Source organism: Diabrotica virgifera, chromosome 7 (assembly GCF_917563875.1).
Source record: "Diabrotica virgifera virgifera chromosome 7, PGI_DIABVI_V3a".
Taxonomy (NCBI): domain Eukaryota; kingdom Metazoa; phylum Arthropoda; class Insecta; order Coleoptera; family Chrysomelidae; genus Diabrotica; species Diabrotica virgifera.
The window spans coordinates 248,247,486-248,265,711 of record NC_065449.1 but is presented as its reverse complement, the minus strand read 5'-3'; the positions used below and the strand labels follow the sequence as shown (position 1 = coordinate 248,265,711).

Genomic DNA, 18,226 nt, shown 5'->3' with positions numbered 1-18,226 from the left:
CAGCATGTCAAATGTCCCTTCCAATCAAAAGTTTTACTCCTATAGAAGTCAAGAAAGAAATAACCAAACTCAACTCACGAAAAGCTCCAGGTTATGACTTAATCTCGGCACAAGTACTAAAACAACTTCCTCGTAAGGCCATTATTATGCTAACAGTAATATTTAATCGCATGATAAGTTTATCACACTTTCCAAAAATATGGAAATTTGCAGAAATCATAATGAATGATCCTTAAGCCAGGCAAAACGCACAATGAAGTAACATCTTATCGACCCATCAGCCTACTCCCAATCGTCAGTAAAGTTTTTGAAAGATTGCTGCTACAAAGAATATACGCAGATCATGAATTCCTAACATTACTACCAGAACATCAGTTTGGTTTTCGGGAAAATCACTCTACTACACAACAAGTCCATCGAATAGTAAATGAAATATCAAAAACTCTCGAAGACAAGAAATACTGCAACGCTGTATTCCTAGATATCTCACAAGCGTTTGACAAAGTTTGGCACAGAGGTCTGCTTTACAAAGTAAAATTAGCACTATCTAGTAACTATTTCCTCCTAATCAAATCCTACTTATCAAATAGATATTTCTCAGTAAAATTCAAAGACCAACAATCCAGCCTCTGTCCTATTAACTCCGGAGTTCCGCAAGGTAGTGTTCTCGGGCCGCTGCTTTTCTCACTCTACACAGCCGGTATACCAAAGTCTCATAATAATACTACGATCACTTCCTTTGCTGATGACGTAGCAATACTAGCGGTAAATGAAGATCACATACAAGCCTCACAAGACCTGCATGCAACATCATCTGGACATACTCAGTGAATGGTACACAAAATGGCGAACAAAAGTAAATAAAACAAAATCATCTCAAATCACGTTTACAAACCGCCACAACACATGCCCACCTGTAAGAATGGAAAATTTACGAATACCAACAGTAACAGACGCTAAATACCTTGGCCTCCACCTTGACCAACGTCTTACTTGGAAAAAACATATACAGACTAAAAGAAGACAACTAGACTTAAAATTTCGGCAAATGTATTGGCTCCTTGGACGCAGATTAAAACTCAACATCCAAAACAAAATTCTTCTGTACAAAGCAAATACTCAAACCTATTTGGTACTACGGACTACACTTCTGGGGCTGTGCAAAGTTAACATCTCTGAATATCATCCAAAGATTTCAGTCTAAGGTTCTAAGATCAATAGTGGATGCACCATGGTATGTAACTAATCAAACAGTTCACGAAGACTTAAATATACCTTTCATCAGAGAAGAAATCCATCGAGCCTCGGAATCACAAAGCGAGCGTAGATACCATTCACCATGACAATGAGTTAGTAAGGGAATTATTCCATAATGGTCCTGTCACAAGGAGACTAGATAGAACCTGGCCTCAGGACCTATTTTAAAACTTTAACGTAAATAGAATAAGATGAGACATCATTGGAAGTCTCTTCTTCATGCCCAAAAACATGGAACACATTTACTTAATACTCTTTTAATGATGTAGATTGTAAATAAACATAATTACATAAAAAAAACCTCGTATAGAATTGAAAAACAAATGATATCTTATGATTGCATCTTAGTTTTTTGACTATTCAGACATTTTTATAAAGAATAACTTTTTTCGCAAAATAATATTAACGGAGTTATCTTAAATGTAAATGATGTTGGGTATCCGTAATTTGAGGAAAATTTTTCAATTTTTTTTTCAATTAGAAGACTTTTCTTAATAACAATTTTCGATATTGTGCAATATAAGGGCACTTTACTCCTGAGCGAAATTCATGTTTTTGGACATAATACCTCGTATATTATTGATAAAATTTGATACCTGATGATTGCACCTTAGGTTTTAGACTATGCAGAGCACTTTATGAAGAATAACTTTTTTCGTAAAATTGATATTAAAACATTTTCCCATATGGTTCCAAGTTACGCAGACACCCTGTATACAGGGTGTTTGGTAAAGAATGGGCCATAGCTTAACTTTAGATTCCTGAGCTTAAAATAAGTCGATTTATGCTAACTTACCTTAGTACAAAAGTTGATAATAACCTAAATACATACAGGGTGTTAAAGTTAAACTTTTATTTTATTTATTTTTGAATATTTTCTGACAGGCATGGGGTAACAACACGAAATTTGGTAAGTGGTGCTGGTATTGTACAATCTACTAAATTATATTAAACAAACGTTTCTGGCTACTACCAGAGGCGTACGACGGGGGAACGTGAATGGTTGACACTTCCCAAATTCTACGCCACTGGCGGAATTGCTATTTTAGTGCGATTTTTTTATTCTCCAATACTTTCTATGTAAAAGCATACTCTTCATCCGTAACGATATAGCCATTAGTTTTCGAGATATTTGAAGCTAAAAACGAAGGAGCATAATACATTAATCAAAATAAGTATGCTTTTTAATTTTTAACTTCAAATACCTCGAAAACTAATGACTTTATCGTTACGAATGAAGAGTGTATTATTTGCATAGAAAGTACTGGAGAATCTAAAAATTATGCTAAAATATCAGTTTCATCAGTGGCGTAGAATTTGGGATGGGTCAACCATTCACTTTCCCCTGTCGTACGCCTCTGGTAGTAGCCAGAAAAGATTATTTAACATAATTTAGTAGAGTGTACATCGCCTACACTTTCTGTTAAGTATCACACGGATATGTCAAATTATTTTAAAGTATATTTTTTTAAATAATTTATTTTTTATTTAAAACTTTAAGAACTATGTGTGCCCGGTACTATAAAACTCTTTGACATCCTTATAATACTTGGCAGAAAGTGTAGGTACTGTACACCCTACTAAATTATGTTAAATAACCGTTTGTGGTTAATACCAGAGGCGCATGACAGGGGAACGTGAATGGTTGACCCTTCCCAAATTCTACGCCACTGATGAAACTGATATTTTAGCATAATTTTTAGATTTTCCAATACTTTCTATACACATAATATACTCTTCATTCGTAACGATAAAGTCATAAGTTTTCGAGATATTTGAAGTTAAAAATGAAAAGGCACACTTATTTTGATTAATGTATTATGCTCCTTCGTTTTTAGCTTCAAATATCTCAAAAACTAATGGCTTTATCGTTACGAATGAAGAGTATGCTTTTTACGTAGAAAGTATTGGAGAATCAAAAAATTGCACTAAAATAGCAATTCCGCCAGTGGCGTAGAATTTTCAAGTATACAAGAAATTACACAAAGGATACCTACTGGCCATTTTGGTTAGAAGTAGACACAAAAGGGAGGGGAAAAAAGAATGGGACTAATATAGTCGCAAGTCGCACCAGGCGTAGGATAAAAGGTATTGTAGAAGAAAATTTTGTCAACGAAGGGGAATACTAATTAGTACATACTATTAACAGTGAAAATAAAATTATTGAAAAACGAAATAGAGTCTAGGTATATATCTACTTATGGTAATATAGATAGGTACACTGTATACGTCGAGAAAACAGGCTGGTCATAACAAACACGAAATTTAAACATAAATAGGTACATACACAATATACAAGTGTATATAGCAAAAAAGAGAACCGAAAAATCAATAAGAGATTTTTTCTGGTGAGCGCTGATAAAAGGCATAGAGTAGGTACACTGTACATGACACAAAGAAGAGGCAGAGATTTGGAAGCGACCACTACCTACTTCCTACTTATACAGTAATCATGAGACTGAAAATGAAGAAAAGTGGAGAAGAAAGGTACTGAAAAAAATAAAAAAGCTATAAACTAAAAGAAGAAAGATATAGAAAAATCTATCAAGAAAATTAGATAACCTCTGTTAAAAGACAGAGAAAGGAAGTTACTTTAAGGAACACAAATATAGAGGAACAATGGGAAAATCTGAAAAAAGCATAATAAAAGCAGCGCAAGAAACATGCGACATTACAGAAATCCCATATATAAATTTAAGAAGAACTGAATGGTGACAGAGGAAATATACAAGTAAAAATAAAGAGAAGAAAAGAAAAAAACAAATTTTCCATTTAGAGCTAGTTCCATACTGAAATATTTTGTTTACAGTAAAATTTACACCTTTAAATAATTTGGATTATTGTTTTAAAAACATACGCTTGGAGCGATTTTATCTAGCTTCTAAAAAAAATAAACTTGGTATAATAGACAAATCTATTTTTATCCCCTTCATATGAGGTACATTTTTTCTGTAAGAAACTATTTAGATTTTTAAATAATATAATTTTCTGGTATTTAATAATAATTCCTTAAATATACTATTGTGTAAATTATAATAATAATAGTACTCTAAAATTTCAATTTTTGAATATAATTTTCAACTTAGGTATTGTTAGGAATTAAATGTTGGTTAACCTGAAAAGTTGCTGTACCTGTATCAGAGATTGCGCTTGCGAGAAGTTGACATTGACAATTCTATCTTTTTCTTGTGAACCGCGGTGGAGGTTGAACCGTAGGTTACGAATAAAATTTGTACATACATTTAAAACATGGTAAGTACCAAACAAAATACATCTCAAAAATAATACAGCACATAATTCTCTTTGGAAATATGTTATTAATATTTGTTTCATTATTTATATACGTTGGATGTTATAAGATTTTTATACTGACATGTTCCATCGATTGTAGTTTACAAGAAATTTTTATGTTCTAGGCTTTCGTAAAGGTTGTGAAGAACAAACAGTACTTCAAGAGGTTCCAGGTTAAATTCAAGAGGCGTAGGCAAGGAAAAACTGATTACTATGCCCGTAAACGATTGATTGTTCAAGACAAGAACAAATACAACACTCCCAAGTACCGTTTGATCGTACGTATCTCCAACAGGAACATTACTTGTCAGATTGCTTACTCCCGTATTGAGGGAGACAAGATTGTATGTGCTGCTTACTCCCATGAATTGCCCAGGTTAGTATAACTTAATTGGTTTCGAATATTTTATAGTTCTAACTTATTTAATCTTTGTATTCAAGATATGGAATCAAAACTGGTCTTACCAACTATGCTGCTGCCTATGCCACTGGTTTACTTTTGGCCAGAAGGCTCCTCAAAAAATTGGGACTTGACAATTTATACAGTGGCACCACTGATGTTACTGGGGACGAATACAATGTTGAAGCTGCTGAACAAGGACCAGGAGCATTCAGGTAAAACTATTTTGAAAATGTGTATACATATACCCATACCAGATATCTAAGAGACTCTTAATATTCAGCTAAGTTCTATTGCATAAATAAGGAATCATTTCATTTAAAAAGGTAGGTCCCTTGTTTATGGAATTCCACATCTTAAACAATAGCACCCCAAAACTAGGCTGAACATTAATGGTTATCTTAGATAGCTGGTACGGCTTTAAATATATTAATATGAACATTATGTCAATAAAGGATTTTGCTTTTAGGACAAAACATTCTTTTCGTAACATTATTATAGGCAACGGTTTACCTCAGTTGTTAAACACCGGATCCCGTAAGATCTCCGAAGTTAAGACACTGGGGGCGCTGTCAGATCTTGGATTGGTGCTTGCTTGGGTAAATTGCGCACTGTTGCCTAAGTGAACACTCAACATTCAAGTCTGGCTTTATATTTGTCAATTCACATATGATCAAACTAATTTGAATCTATTGAAAATGTGATCTGGTAGTGTAAGTTATATTTATATATAGATATTGATATGTAAAATGTATTTTGTATTGATTTAGGTTAGAAACATTCAGAACATTTTGTTTCTGGCCATACCCCTCTCCTTAAGGGGGGGTATAGTTAATTCTGCCTTTTTTTGCATAATTTTAAAACGTTTTCCCTTGAAAGTGGTGGGGTTAAATTAAATGGGTAAAAGGATATCTTAAAGAGGAAACAGTAGCGATCAACAGGTAGCGAAAACGCGTTCCAAGATTGTGGCTGCAATTTTGAATATTTTTTCGAGATATTTGGCACACGTATTCGTAATATAATAAAGAATGACGGTACAGAGCCCAATTTGAAAAATATATTAATATGTGGAAATTACTCTAATTAAATACAATATTAAAAAAACGAGCCTGTACCGCCATTAAGAAGAACTAAAAAATACACTTTCTTCAAAAACTTTTTATCTGATCCTACATTTTGTGTCATTTTGGAACTACTAAAATTTTTTATTTCATTAGTAGTTCCAAAATGACACAAAATCTAGGCATTGGATAAAAAAGTTTATTTAAAGAAAGTGTATTTTTTTGTTCTTCTTAATGGCGCTACAGGCTCGTTTTTTTTAATATTGTATTTAATTACAAAGTATTTAAAAAAAAGCATTATTTCTGTTTTTACAAAAAGTTTCTAGCATTAAATTTAAGCAAGTTACGCTCGAAATAAAGTTGGTCCCTTTTGTTTTTGCAAAAAAAAAATAGGGAAGACCACCCCCTAAATTAGCAACTTAAATAAAATTAATCGTTACCGCTCCAAAAATTATTTTACTTATATTGTCTTTATATCGCCTGGTGAGAACATTAGTGACGAAACTTCAAAATGGAACATTTAGAGATAATCGTATTTGAAGTTTTGATGAAACTGCTAAACAGTATAACTGACTTCTAGGTAATCATTTTGCAAAAATTTTCTAATAATGTGCTTTCTAGATATGTAAACCAATTAGTAGAAGTAATTTTATTTGAAGAAAAGATGGATATTGTATTTATTTTTGATTTTTTTTCTGCGTTACGCCATTATTGCATTATCGAAGATGTTTAATTTGATGTTTCGCCTCTCTACTTTAATACTACTATACTACAACAGTTTAGTTTCTGTTTTAAATAATTAAAAAATTTACTTTTAAAAATAAATTAAACGCATCAAATAAAATATTTTATTGTACACACCAGTTATGCGCAAAATGAAACTAAATTACAATAGAAAAATAACAAAATAAGATCTTAAGTAATAATTATGAAGACGATAAACATGATTAAAGATAAAAAGTAAGCAAAAGAACTATGAATAGTAAAATTAAATTCATCATTTCACTCACGTATGTTTCGTATTTCAAACTACTAAAGAAATTATTGTGGGTAGAAGGAATTGATTTATTTTGTAAGACTTCTTTTTAGAAATGAATATTGGTTCTCGATAGTGTGGAATTAAACAATACTTATCCAAAGTGGATAGACGCTTTCTTGATTTGCTATTTCTAAGTACCTAAGAACGATTGAAACTGAGTTTCTCTGTAAGAAGTTTTATAAAAAAAAACAAGCAAAAATGACCACACAGACAAAAGTGCTCATTCGCCACTATTGCACATTGTACTACTATCTTTAATAAAATATCTAATATTTCAAATACATGTAGGCACTGCCTAATTACAGATTCGCCAGTATTGATATAAAGTTTGGTGTGCTTTTGTCGTTAATGCATCAAAATACTTGACAATTTCACAATACCATAAAGACTTGTAGGCGCCCTCTAGTAATAAGGAAATTAAATAATTGTTAGCCGATATTGCACATAAAAGAGGGCATATTTAGATGTCGATTGATGGACTTAACTCAAAAACGTTAATTTTCGAGTTTCGCCACTATTGTTCTCACTAGGCGATATGATCTGTAAGTTTTATTGATTCAAAGTGCTTATTTTTGAAAAAATTTGGTTTCATAGTAAAATTTTTAAAAATTTAATTTTTGATAAATATGCTTTTTTTCAAAATAACCTAAAAATTGTTAGAGATACCAAAAATCTCCATTTTACGTATTTTACGTTAAAGTATTCCATTTGGAATTTGACGAATACGAACCTATTTTTCATTTGCTATAACTCTGCTTCTACTAGGTGTAGAGACGTGATATATACACCATTTTTTTAAATTTGTTACAAGCTATATTTTTGCTAAGAATATTTTTTCGACAAAATACTTACTATTTGAGTTATTTGCGAAAACCCGTCTAAAAGCGTGGTTATTTTGTTGAAAAAGAGAAAACTCTATAGAACAAAAGTTACTTATAATTAGCCAGTTTATCCATTTCCTGACTTTTTGGACGAATATTTTTTCACCCCCAAGAGGGGGTGTAAACCACCCCAGGGCAAAAGCACATATCGGCACAATATCACTTTTTTTCTTTGACTTGTTAGCTATGTGTATGCCAAATTTCATGTCAATCCAAGCGGTTCTTTAAAATTTAGAGATTTTGCAATATTTTACCGTTAAAGAATGGACTAAACCTCAAAGAACAACACTTGAAAATGATTCAGTTAAATTTTTATTGAAAAATATTAAACAATGAAGCAGTGGCGTCATTTTTAAGTAGACAATCCAAAAAAGATGATTTGTGGTGTACACTATCCAAAAAAGAAGATGATTTGTGGTGTACACTATATCTTCGGACAGAATAATTTTTAAACATATAAACCAAAAAGATTATTTTAGTTTAAGAGTTTCTTGAGGTAGTGATGTCGAGTTTTTATGATTATCTTGATTTTTAAATTCATCGTTAACTTTAAAGTGAAAAAATCGAAAAAAAAAAACAAATGTTAAAATAAGCAAAAACTCGACGTCACTACCCAGCAAAATGTCTAAAATAGAAGTGTGCAAAATTTCAGAAAGATTGGTGCATTACTTTTTGAGTTATGATGTACACCGCCTCAAAAAAAACTTGTTTTTCGAAAACACGTTTTAAAAAAAATGTAGTTTTGTCAATAGTACTAAGAAATTTTCTGTATATATCCATATCTCCGTCAATTTTGCTCAGTTAACTTGAAATTTTAATGGTATACTCTTGAAAATATTTACAATCGAATAAGCCAATAAAAAAAATCGAAAAAAATAATCAAAAATACTATACCCCCTCCCCCCTTTAAGTTGATGCTTTTCTTCTGACGCAGCTATATTTTTTTTTCTCCATGTACAATCTGCTTCAATAGTTTTTTGATATGCTGCATTTTTCTTCCCTGCTTTTACCCACTATTCCAACTGATTTCTGCATTGAAGTATCTCATGTTTTCATCTATAGCTGGTTCTTCTATGTTTTCTGTCCTTATTTGTAACTTCTATTTTTGCTCTCTATACATTTGCTATGTCTGGGTCTTCCAAGTGTATGATCTCCCAATCAGAGGCTGGCTATCATCACTATCTTCACTCATCTACCATTACTCTGAAGACTTTTATTGAACTGCGATTAAATCTGTCCCTTAACCCTAGAAGGACCAAGCAGGGGTTAAAAAGTATCCATAACATTGCATTAAATCCGATTTTCTAAATATTTTTGTTCCTAAAAATCTCAAATAATTAGTAGTTGTCGGCGTACTACTGCCCTATTTAGTATTAGGCATAATTAGCATTTCTATATTTTAATTCATTTCCTCATACTTTTATAAAAACTTGACAGTGGACTATAAATAATCCCCTTGAATACCTTCAGCACCATCCCAAAATGGAAAGGGACGATATCATTCATGTGTAAAATTAGCAAAATCTAAAATAAAAGGCCAATAAATGGGCAAAGCAGCCATAGTTTGTTCAAAATGCAATTATTTATGTGGTAAGCACAGCAAGAAGTCAAAAATGTTTCAGTATCCTACGATGATGCCAATTCCACTGAAGCCGAAGACTCATAAATTATAAATTCATATCTTTTCACTGTTCCATTAACATCTAGGAATAATATTACAAAAGTGTTATTTTTAAATTAGTTTAAATCAGTGGTTCTCAATCTGTGGTACATGTTCCACTGGTGGTACATATCATTATTTCAGGTGGTACACAAAACTCAAAAACAACCAAAATCAGCACCAATATTATAGTTAATTAGATCACCTAGCTAGATAGGTATTTTAGGTGGTACCAAAAATAATAAAAGTTTTTGGTGGTACATGACTCAAAAAGATTGAGAACCGCTGGTTTAAATAAAGAAGCACGTTTTTGATTAATTTATGTGTGGACATTTATTGACCCTCCTTGGTCCTCACTGTTTCTACTAAAAGGTTGGTCCTGCGAGGGTTAAAGTCTAAAACTGTGACATGTCTTTTTCTTCCCATACTCGTCTCCTCTTTTTCCCTGTATTATCAATCTTCGAATTTCATATCTTATTTCAGATATTGCAACTTATATATTCTGTATTATTTGCCTATTTCTTGTGCTCAAGAGAAAAATTTTTAACATTGAGCAAATACCATGACATTATTAATCACAGATTAAAATATACAAACAGTACAAATTACATTTGCTGATCAAGAATGTAGGCCAGGAACTCGCCCACAATATAGGGCTCAATGTTAACTAGGTGTTGAAAAACCGTTCTTTTAGAAGCTTTATAGTTTGTTTCCTGTTGTATATGAGATGGTAGACTATTGTAAAATTTAACACATGCATACAAATGACTTCTCCCTGTTGGAGACAAAAAATCTTTAAAAATTTATTTGCTCCTTTTTAGTTAAGGCAGAACTGCTCTCGTCTGTTATCTCAAAAAATTTTAACAAACTTTATTTATTGCTAGCAAACTTGACTGAAGCCTCTTCATTTCAGGTGTTACTTGGACACAGGTTTAAACCGTACCAGTACTGGCGCCCGTGTCTTTGGAGCCATGAAAGGAGCTGTCGATGGAGGCTTAAACATTCCCCACTCTACAAAAAGATTCCCTGGTTTTGACAGCGAATCCAAAAGCTTCAATGCTGAAGTCCACAGGAATCACATTTTTGGCATCCATGTTGCTGATTATATGAAATCACTGGAGGAGGAAGACCCAGAGGCATTCAAGAGGCAATTCAGTCAATACATTAAGCTGGGAATTAATGCTGACCAGGTAATTCACTTGAATAGAATAGAATAGAATACTTTATTGGTATAGCTTTACAGCTGCCATCATAAAGATGGATATACACGTCAGATATACAACACAATATAGTCACAGACACATAATCAAATACCTATACATACACTTAAATTTTAGATTTAACATAATGTACATTGATAAATATGAAAATTATTAATATTAGACAGAACTCATAACAGCAATCTAGTTGCTAAGTATCCTTCTACACTGTAGAATGCATGTTTACATAGTATACTTTTCACAATTCTTTTGAATTTCACCGGATGCAAAGATCTAACTTCATTTGGAAGATGATTATATAGCCTGACCCCCACATAATCTGTGGACTTCTCAAATTTGGATAGTTTGTGACCAACAGTAACAAACTGATTGGCATTCCTAGTTGAGTATGCATGTAAATCAGAATTTCTCTTGAATGAATGTAAATTATGCTTAATATACAATATGGATTTCAAGATATATATGGAAGGCAACGGTAAGATATTGTTATTAATGAAAACTTGCTTACAAGTATGCCCAAAAGGAATATTGAAGATAAGTCTAATAATTCTCTTCTGTTTACTTGACTTTCTTGCTTACTTGACTTTTGTTGTTGTCTGTACGTCCAATTTTAATTACTGCTTTCTGTAGTTAAATAAGATAGCTGTGTCGCAATTGGACTACAGTAATTATTTCATGTTTTGTTCTTAATTTAGCACTTTTGCTACAATTAATGTAAAACATGGTACATTTCCCTTAAAATCTTGAGATCTTCAGTATAACTTCTACCTAACACCTTGGCCGCGTTTAGAGATATTTAGAAACTTACATACATGTCCCCTAGTGAACCTTTGCCACTATGCTTTACGACTCAGCCCACCGTTAGTGCAATATGAGGTATATTTATCTCATAACGCAACCAAGGTGTTAAATTTGCTGTCGCTTCATTCACGATTGTAAAATTAAATTAGTTTGTTGTAATTTGCTTGTTTTAGATTGAAAATATGTACAAGAATGCCCATGCTGCCATTCGTGCAAATCCTGAATTAGAAAAGAAGGCTGAAAAGGCTCCAGCACCTGCAAAGAGATGGAACCGTAGGAAGCTTACTTTGGCTGAACGCAAGGACCGTGTTGCACAGAAAAAGAAGTCCTACTTGGCCAAACTCCAAGATCAAGAATCTTAAAATGTTCTTAAATTTAATATTGTGTAGTAAAATACACGAATAAATTAAAATAACACTCTGACTTTTTTTTTCATAGTATTCCTTCATTATTGCACTGGGTTAAAAGTTTACAAAAAGTTTGGTGTATATTAAGACTAATGTAAATCAAAACATATATAAACAGAATAAATCCAAACGAGAGCTGGTGTATGTTTTCAAAGACTGATAGTGTGTAAATAAATTTATTAAAATCATTAAGTACTTTCAGCATTTTTAATGCCATCATCAGAGCTATCATCTTATAATTGTAACTACCTCAAATGAAGAGAAAACTTTGAACAAACACATTCTCATATTAAAAATTAACCCAGGGATCTAACCACTGGTCAGGGTAAAAACCCTTAAATGTATAAAATATTCACATTTAATGTATTAAAATGGCTACCATTTTTACAATCAACCGCTGTTACTGATTGTAAAAATGGTAGCCATTTTTTAAAATACATGTGAATATTTTATACATTTAAGGGTTTTTACCCTGACCAGTGGTTAGATCCCTGGGTTAATTTTTAATATGAGAATGTGTTTGTTCAAAGTTTTCTCTTCATTTGAGGTAGTTTCCATTATAAGACTATCGCTCTGATGATGGCATTAAAAATGCTGAAAGTACACAGCTGATTTTAATAAATTTATTTACACACTATCAGTCTTTGAAAACATACACCAGTTCCTGTTTTGATTTATATAGAAGTGTGTACAAGTCAAACAGTCTGTTTCTATTTCTATAAACAGAATAGCTTTTTCAAAATAGCTTCTTAAATTTTCACACTGCAAATAAATATGGAAAAAATTAATGTTATTCTCATAAAAATGATGTGGGCAAACACAATAGGTGTCTGGTATTATAGAGATCTTACATTCAACCCAACAGGAATCTAAATTTTTCCTATACATCTCTAAAAAAGTTTTACGAATCTGTATATTATTCTTTTGCCTTTGTTCTATTGTTCCTCTGTTGCCTCTATTACGCTTGTTTTGGTGTTCCAGTTAGATTCCACCTTTTTTTCACTATGTTTTCTGTTTATTTCATTTAGCTTGTGGTGTGAATAAGTGTTTGCCCGCAGTATGATCAGATATCTTGTATTTGTAAAGGTTGACATTGTTTTTATAAAAATGGTATATCCGTAAAATAAATATTAGCCATTTTTTTGAAATACATAACTACACGATCCATCTGGTTGCATTCTTTTCGGTCTGGAAAAAACCATGTTATTTTGTCCGAATTTTGTACTGGTGATATTTGTGATGCTGAAGCTAAGTTTGCCATTAACATTAATTTGCTTCTTCACAAACCTCTTCTAGTTACTTGTCTTTTCTTCTATTACTTACATCTTCTGTTGAAGTAACATTTTTTTAAAATTGGTATTTTGTCTAGTTTCTCAACCTTTTTTGAGTTTTTTGGTACCACCCAAGTGAGGTAATCTCATTAACTATAATTAAATAGTAATGCTGATTTTGGCTGTGTTTTTGCGTACCACCGCAAATATGTAATATGTACCACAGCTTGAGAACTGCTGGTCTAGTGTTTCGATGTTTGAGTATTCTTCCACTAGTTCCATTTCACTGAAATCCATTACTCACGTTTCTTAGTTTTTTACTGGTCGTCAATGCAGTTCCATCTTTCCCCAAGTTAAAAAAGTGTTTAATGAAGAAGAATGCAAAAGAAGAGAAGAAACGAGTACCTATGTATAAAAATCAGAACAGATGAAAAACAAATACAAAAGGAAAAAAAATGCGTGTGTACTTAGTACGCACGTAAGAAGTTATACTTCTATTATTATGATTTCAACGAAATTAATATACTTAACATGTTATTTGTATTTTATTTAAATATTAAACTAACTTTCTTTACCTACCACTTTTAAAAAAATTTTATTAAAACGATACAAAAAAATAAATATGAATCGTCCGGGATTTGAACCCGGGACCTCTTGATCTCCGATCACACGCTCGACCACTGAGCTATATCCGTTTCGCTTTGACAGGTTACAAGATTTCTGATACATACTGACAAATTTAATACAAAATTACTTTAAATATACTTACTATTATTATAAAATATCTTATTCTCGAGGAAGACAAATCCAAAGACACAAAAATTATAATAAATAATACATTTACTAAAAACGCTAATATATTCTTTTCACACCTTTTGTTGCACTGATATATTATTTATACATAACTTGAAAGATTCAGCACCTAAACGGCATACTGTATGTGTACGCATGCGCACAGTATTATGAAATTTTACTCTCAATCGCGTCTAAAGTAGTATAAGTTCAAAAATGGAAACAAGCAAAATGAGAATTAAATAGCAAATAGTCACAAAAACCAAGCCGGAATATTAGGAAAGTAAAAAAATGCCCCGCCACCGCGGCGTATCCAGCATAGTTAAGAGAGAGGACCGATTAGCATAAAGTTTAATATATTATGTAATTTTAAAAAATAAATCACTTGGTTTGAGGGGGGATCGCTCTCACCCTGGATCCGCCTCTGCTCCCACAGGAAACGAGAAAAGCAAGTGATCGGTTTTACAGAAAATATTTTGTGGATGCATTTTTGTATAAATGCAAAAATGCGGCAGCAAATTCCAAGTGAGAGTGAAAATACATCATTTGAAAATGTGTCCCATGAAGTTCCTGTGTAGAGCTGGCCAAATACGAAAGCAGCTGGAGGGCGGAGGGATGGCAATAAACTACAAAGAAGAAGTTGATGTGTATAACCTAAAAATGTGAACTGAGTCATCATCACAGTACAATTCTGTCATGTACTGTGGTCATCATTGGAACTGAGTAAGATAAAAAAAATACTGTGATTGTTGTGATAAAGATAAGATGAAAAAGAGAATATTTGTAACTGTAGGAACAACAAAATTCCCAAAACTAATTAATACAATTACTAACGAGCAAGTAATTCGTTCTTTTATATCTTTAGGGTATGATTATATTCAAATTCAAACTGGAAAAGATGCCATCAAACCACCAGTTATTGATTTACCCCACACAATAAAGCAAGAAGGAACGTCTCTTATTATAGAAATCCAAGACAAGTTGGTAATCAAATATGATTCATACTTCGAAGATTTCGAACCAGAAATAGTAAAGAGTGATTTGGTAATTAGTCATGCAGGTGCAGGGACTTGTTTGGAAGTGCTCAAGAAAGGAAAACATCTGTTAGTTGTAGTTAACGAAGACTTAATGGATAATCATCAAAGAGAATTAGCAGGGCAGCTTCAAGATAGTGGCTACTTATATTATTGTACTTGTGATACACTCAATGAGATGTTAAACAAAAACTTTTCGGATTTAAAACCATATGGGGTTGCTGATAGAACTTTATTTTCAACTTATTTAAATAAAAGTATGGGATTTGCTTAACATGATAGTTTTATTAAATTTAATGTAAGAAATTCACAATGCTGTATTTGGACATGCAGTTTGTTTGAATTAAACAAGGAATTGTCATCAGCATTGCATCCTAGATTCCTAGCACTAAAATTTACCAATTTTTTCATAATAGTTTAGTCTCTTTGTCAACAGTTGATTTTGTTCTCTACATATTATTCTAAATGGTTTTATACCTCAACCTTCCACAGTTGTTTCTGTTCATCACTAATCATTGCCAATCTTCCTCGTCCACATCAATCTTAGTTTACCTCTACTTCTATTTCCTACTGGTACCACTAATAGAGTCCATCTGGGTGAGCAATTTTCATTTGCTCTTGACACATTATGTCCAGTCCATATATTTTTGTGGAAGATATTACATCTCTCCCATTTAATATTTCTTTATACCTCTAATAAAATTCGAAGTTATATTGACTTCTCCAAATACCATTCTCACAGATTGTGCCAATGATTCTTCTTAGTATCTTCCTTTCAAAGACAAGCAAATGGTTCATGTTTCTGGCCCAAATGTCAGCACTGGTAGTATGAGTGTTCTATAACATATTGTTCATTTGGTTTAAATTTCTGTTGGTTTAGTCCAAAATAACATTATTTGTTCATTCCATTTTTATTTAACATTTCAACAAATCTCCCTTTTTGTTCAGGGGCTATAAAATGACAGTACACTATTCCTTTGGCGAAAATATCATGGACAGAACATGTCACAAACAAAGAGGTTCTGAGAAAGATGAATAAAGAAATGGAAGTCTTAAATACAATCAAAACCAGAAAATTGGAATATCTTAGACATATTACACGTGGAGAGAGATACAATTTGCTCCAATCATTATGCAGGGAAAGATTCCAGGAAAAAAAGCATAGGGAGATGCAGAATATCGTGGCTGAGCAACCTGAGAGAATGGTATGAATGAACATCAAATGAACTTTTCAGAGCAGCCGTCTCCAAAGTCCAAATAGCTATTATGATTGCCGACCTCTGTTGTGGAGATGGCACTTGAAGAAGAAGATTCCTTTGGCATTTGTTCTTCCCAAATTTTGACCATTATGCTGTACAGTAGAGCGTCGATAATCCGAACTAATTGGTACAGGGGTAGTTCGGATTATCAAATTGTTCGGATTATCAAACATATCGTCGGTATACTGCGAAAACCAGATAAATGACAAATTTTAAAATGTTGAGTTAAGTATACCAAAATTCTCAGCTTTTTATGCTCTACATACAGGTAAAACTCCATAAATGATACAACTTACCATTCAGCAGATAATTTGTGTAATAAACAAATAAGTTACACCTAACCAACTTTTCATTTTCAAATAAAACAATATATCGCTACTTAATTCCATAAAAAATCAAAGTTCTGTTGCATGTAAAACCAACTAAGCGCACATTTATATTTGTCGGACAATAATATATTTCTACTGCTGTATATCTACCATATTCAGTAAAAAGGTGATCTTTAATACAGTGTGATTTATTTTGATTTACAGGTAAAACCAGGTAAGTGATTGCACCTGGATCTTAAACTTAGGTTTAATCAGCTAGGTCTCTTAACTTTTTCAAACTAATGATAGAATATTATTTCTGATATATGCATCTTTCACTAGCATATCGAATATCATAACACAAATGATCCGCTTAATTCAAAATAAAGCACTAAACTTTAAAAACGTTTTTTCTTGATTTCGGTATTTCAACATTTACCTGGTTTTCGTAGTATACCGACGATATGTTCAAAATACATACAAAGCTACACATCAAGACAATAAACAACTCTATTTAAATCATCATCTGTATTGTAACTAATTGTCAGTGATATTGTGATTACCGCCACATACAAATATTTTTTTTTTAATTATTGTCTTGTATTAATTATAACAAAAAACATATACTGTATTAATGTTTATTATTTGTGTAAATTGGCTGAAAGACTTCGGTCGATGGCCTTTTGGTACATTGTATCAATAAAGTATGTCTCTCTCTCTACATACAAAGCTCATAAACATAGTACATATATTATGTACATACGTTTTAGTTACAAGGAATAAAACACCTGCATAATAAACAAATATATTGTATGTTTTTCTGCATAAATAAAACAAAAATCCGCGGTCATATTTTGCCCATATTGTCATTAACCTTTCGTTACTCGCGTCAACTTTTTGTGATCGGATACTCGCACACGGTGCAGGAGACCGGGTCCAAAAATATGGGTCAGCAGTGTTTTAAAATTATTTTTTTTTGCAAAATTGTGTACGATTAAATTATTTAATGAATATATGATCATATAATTTTGTAGATATGCGTTTGTGTTCACATTATATTACTTTAATCAAAAATTTAATAATTTTCATTGTTATCCATTTATATGTATATACAAAAACTTTGGAAGTGAAAAAAAATTGAATATGGTTAAATTTGTTTACTAAGAACTTTAGATCTTAATTCAATACACAAAAAAATTAAAAATAAAGAGTAATTGTAGTAACAAAAAAAGTTATAAAAATTAATTAACGTTTTTAAAACATGAAATACACAATGGTGTCACATTCAATGGAACAATGGTGTTCCAAACACAGATATTTTGAGCATATTTGGCAGTAAAACTTTGTTTTTCTATTTTTCTTCCAATCACAAACAGCACAGCGATCTGAAGTTCCTGGTGTTACGACTGGTACTTGTTCTGTTGGTAAACCACATATCTCCCTAAACCTCATTCTGATGGTTCTGGGTAAGTTATATATTTATATATATAAATATAAATAAACTAATCTATAAACATTGAAAATAAGGAAAAGATCTTAAATTAC

At 32.0% G+C, this 18,226-nt stretch overlaps 2 protein-coding genes across 2 annotated transcripts; both read left to right on the top strand.

The window, feature by feature from the left end:
- The first annotated feature begins 4,157 nt into the window (after positions 1 to 4,157).
- Positions 4,158 to 12,030, top strand: LOC114325226 (60S ribosomal protein L5). The gene is made up of 6 exons (XM_028273224.2): positions 4,158 to 4,195; positions 4,344 to 4,509; positions 4,674 to 4,924; positions 4,990 to 5,163; positions 10,503 to 10,779; positions 11,784 to 12,030. The coding sequence occupies exons 2-6, from the start codon at positions 4,507 to 4,509 to the stop codon at positions 11,970 to 11,972; spliced, it is 894 nt and encodes a 297-aa protein (XP_028129025.1). The 5' UTR covers positions 4,158 to 4,195; positions 4,344 to 4,506; the 3' UTR covers positions 11,973 to 12,030.
- A 2,461-nt stretch (positions 12,031 to 14,491) lies between these two features.
- On the top strand, positions 14,492 to 17,894 carry LOC114325228 (UDP-N-acetylglucosamine transferase subunit ALG13 homolog). Its single transcript, XM_028273227.2, has one exon. It carries the CDS (start codon positions 14,846 to 14,848, stop codon positions 15,386 to 15,388), a length of 543 nt encoding a protein of 180 aa, XP_028129028.2. The 5' UTR covers positions 14,492 to 14,845; the 3' UTR covers positions 15,389 to 17,894.
- The last annotated feature ends 332 nt before the right edge of the window (positions 17,895 to 18,226 follow it).

Bases quoted from the DNA above. Each gene is read 5' to 3' on its own strand.
- LOC114325226 (XM_028273224.2), top strand. The intron at 4,925-4,989 runs GTTAGTATAACT...TTTGTATTCAAG, and splicing joins TACTCCCATGAATTGCCCAG to ATATGGAATCAAAACTGGTC. The intron at 5,164-10,502 runs GTAAAACTATTT...TCTTCATTTCAG, and splicing joins CAAGGACCAGGAGCATTCAG to GTGTTACTTGGACACAGGTT.
- LOC114325228 (XM_028273227.2), top strand. From the start codon at position 14,846: ATGAAAAAGAGAATATTTGTAACTGTAGGAACAACAAAATTCCCAAAA.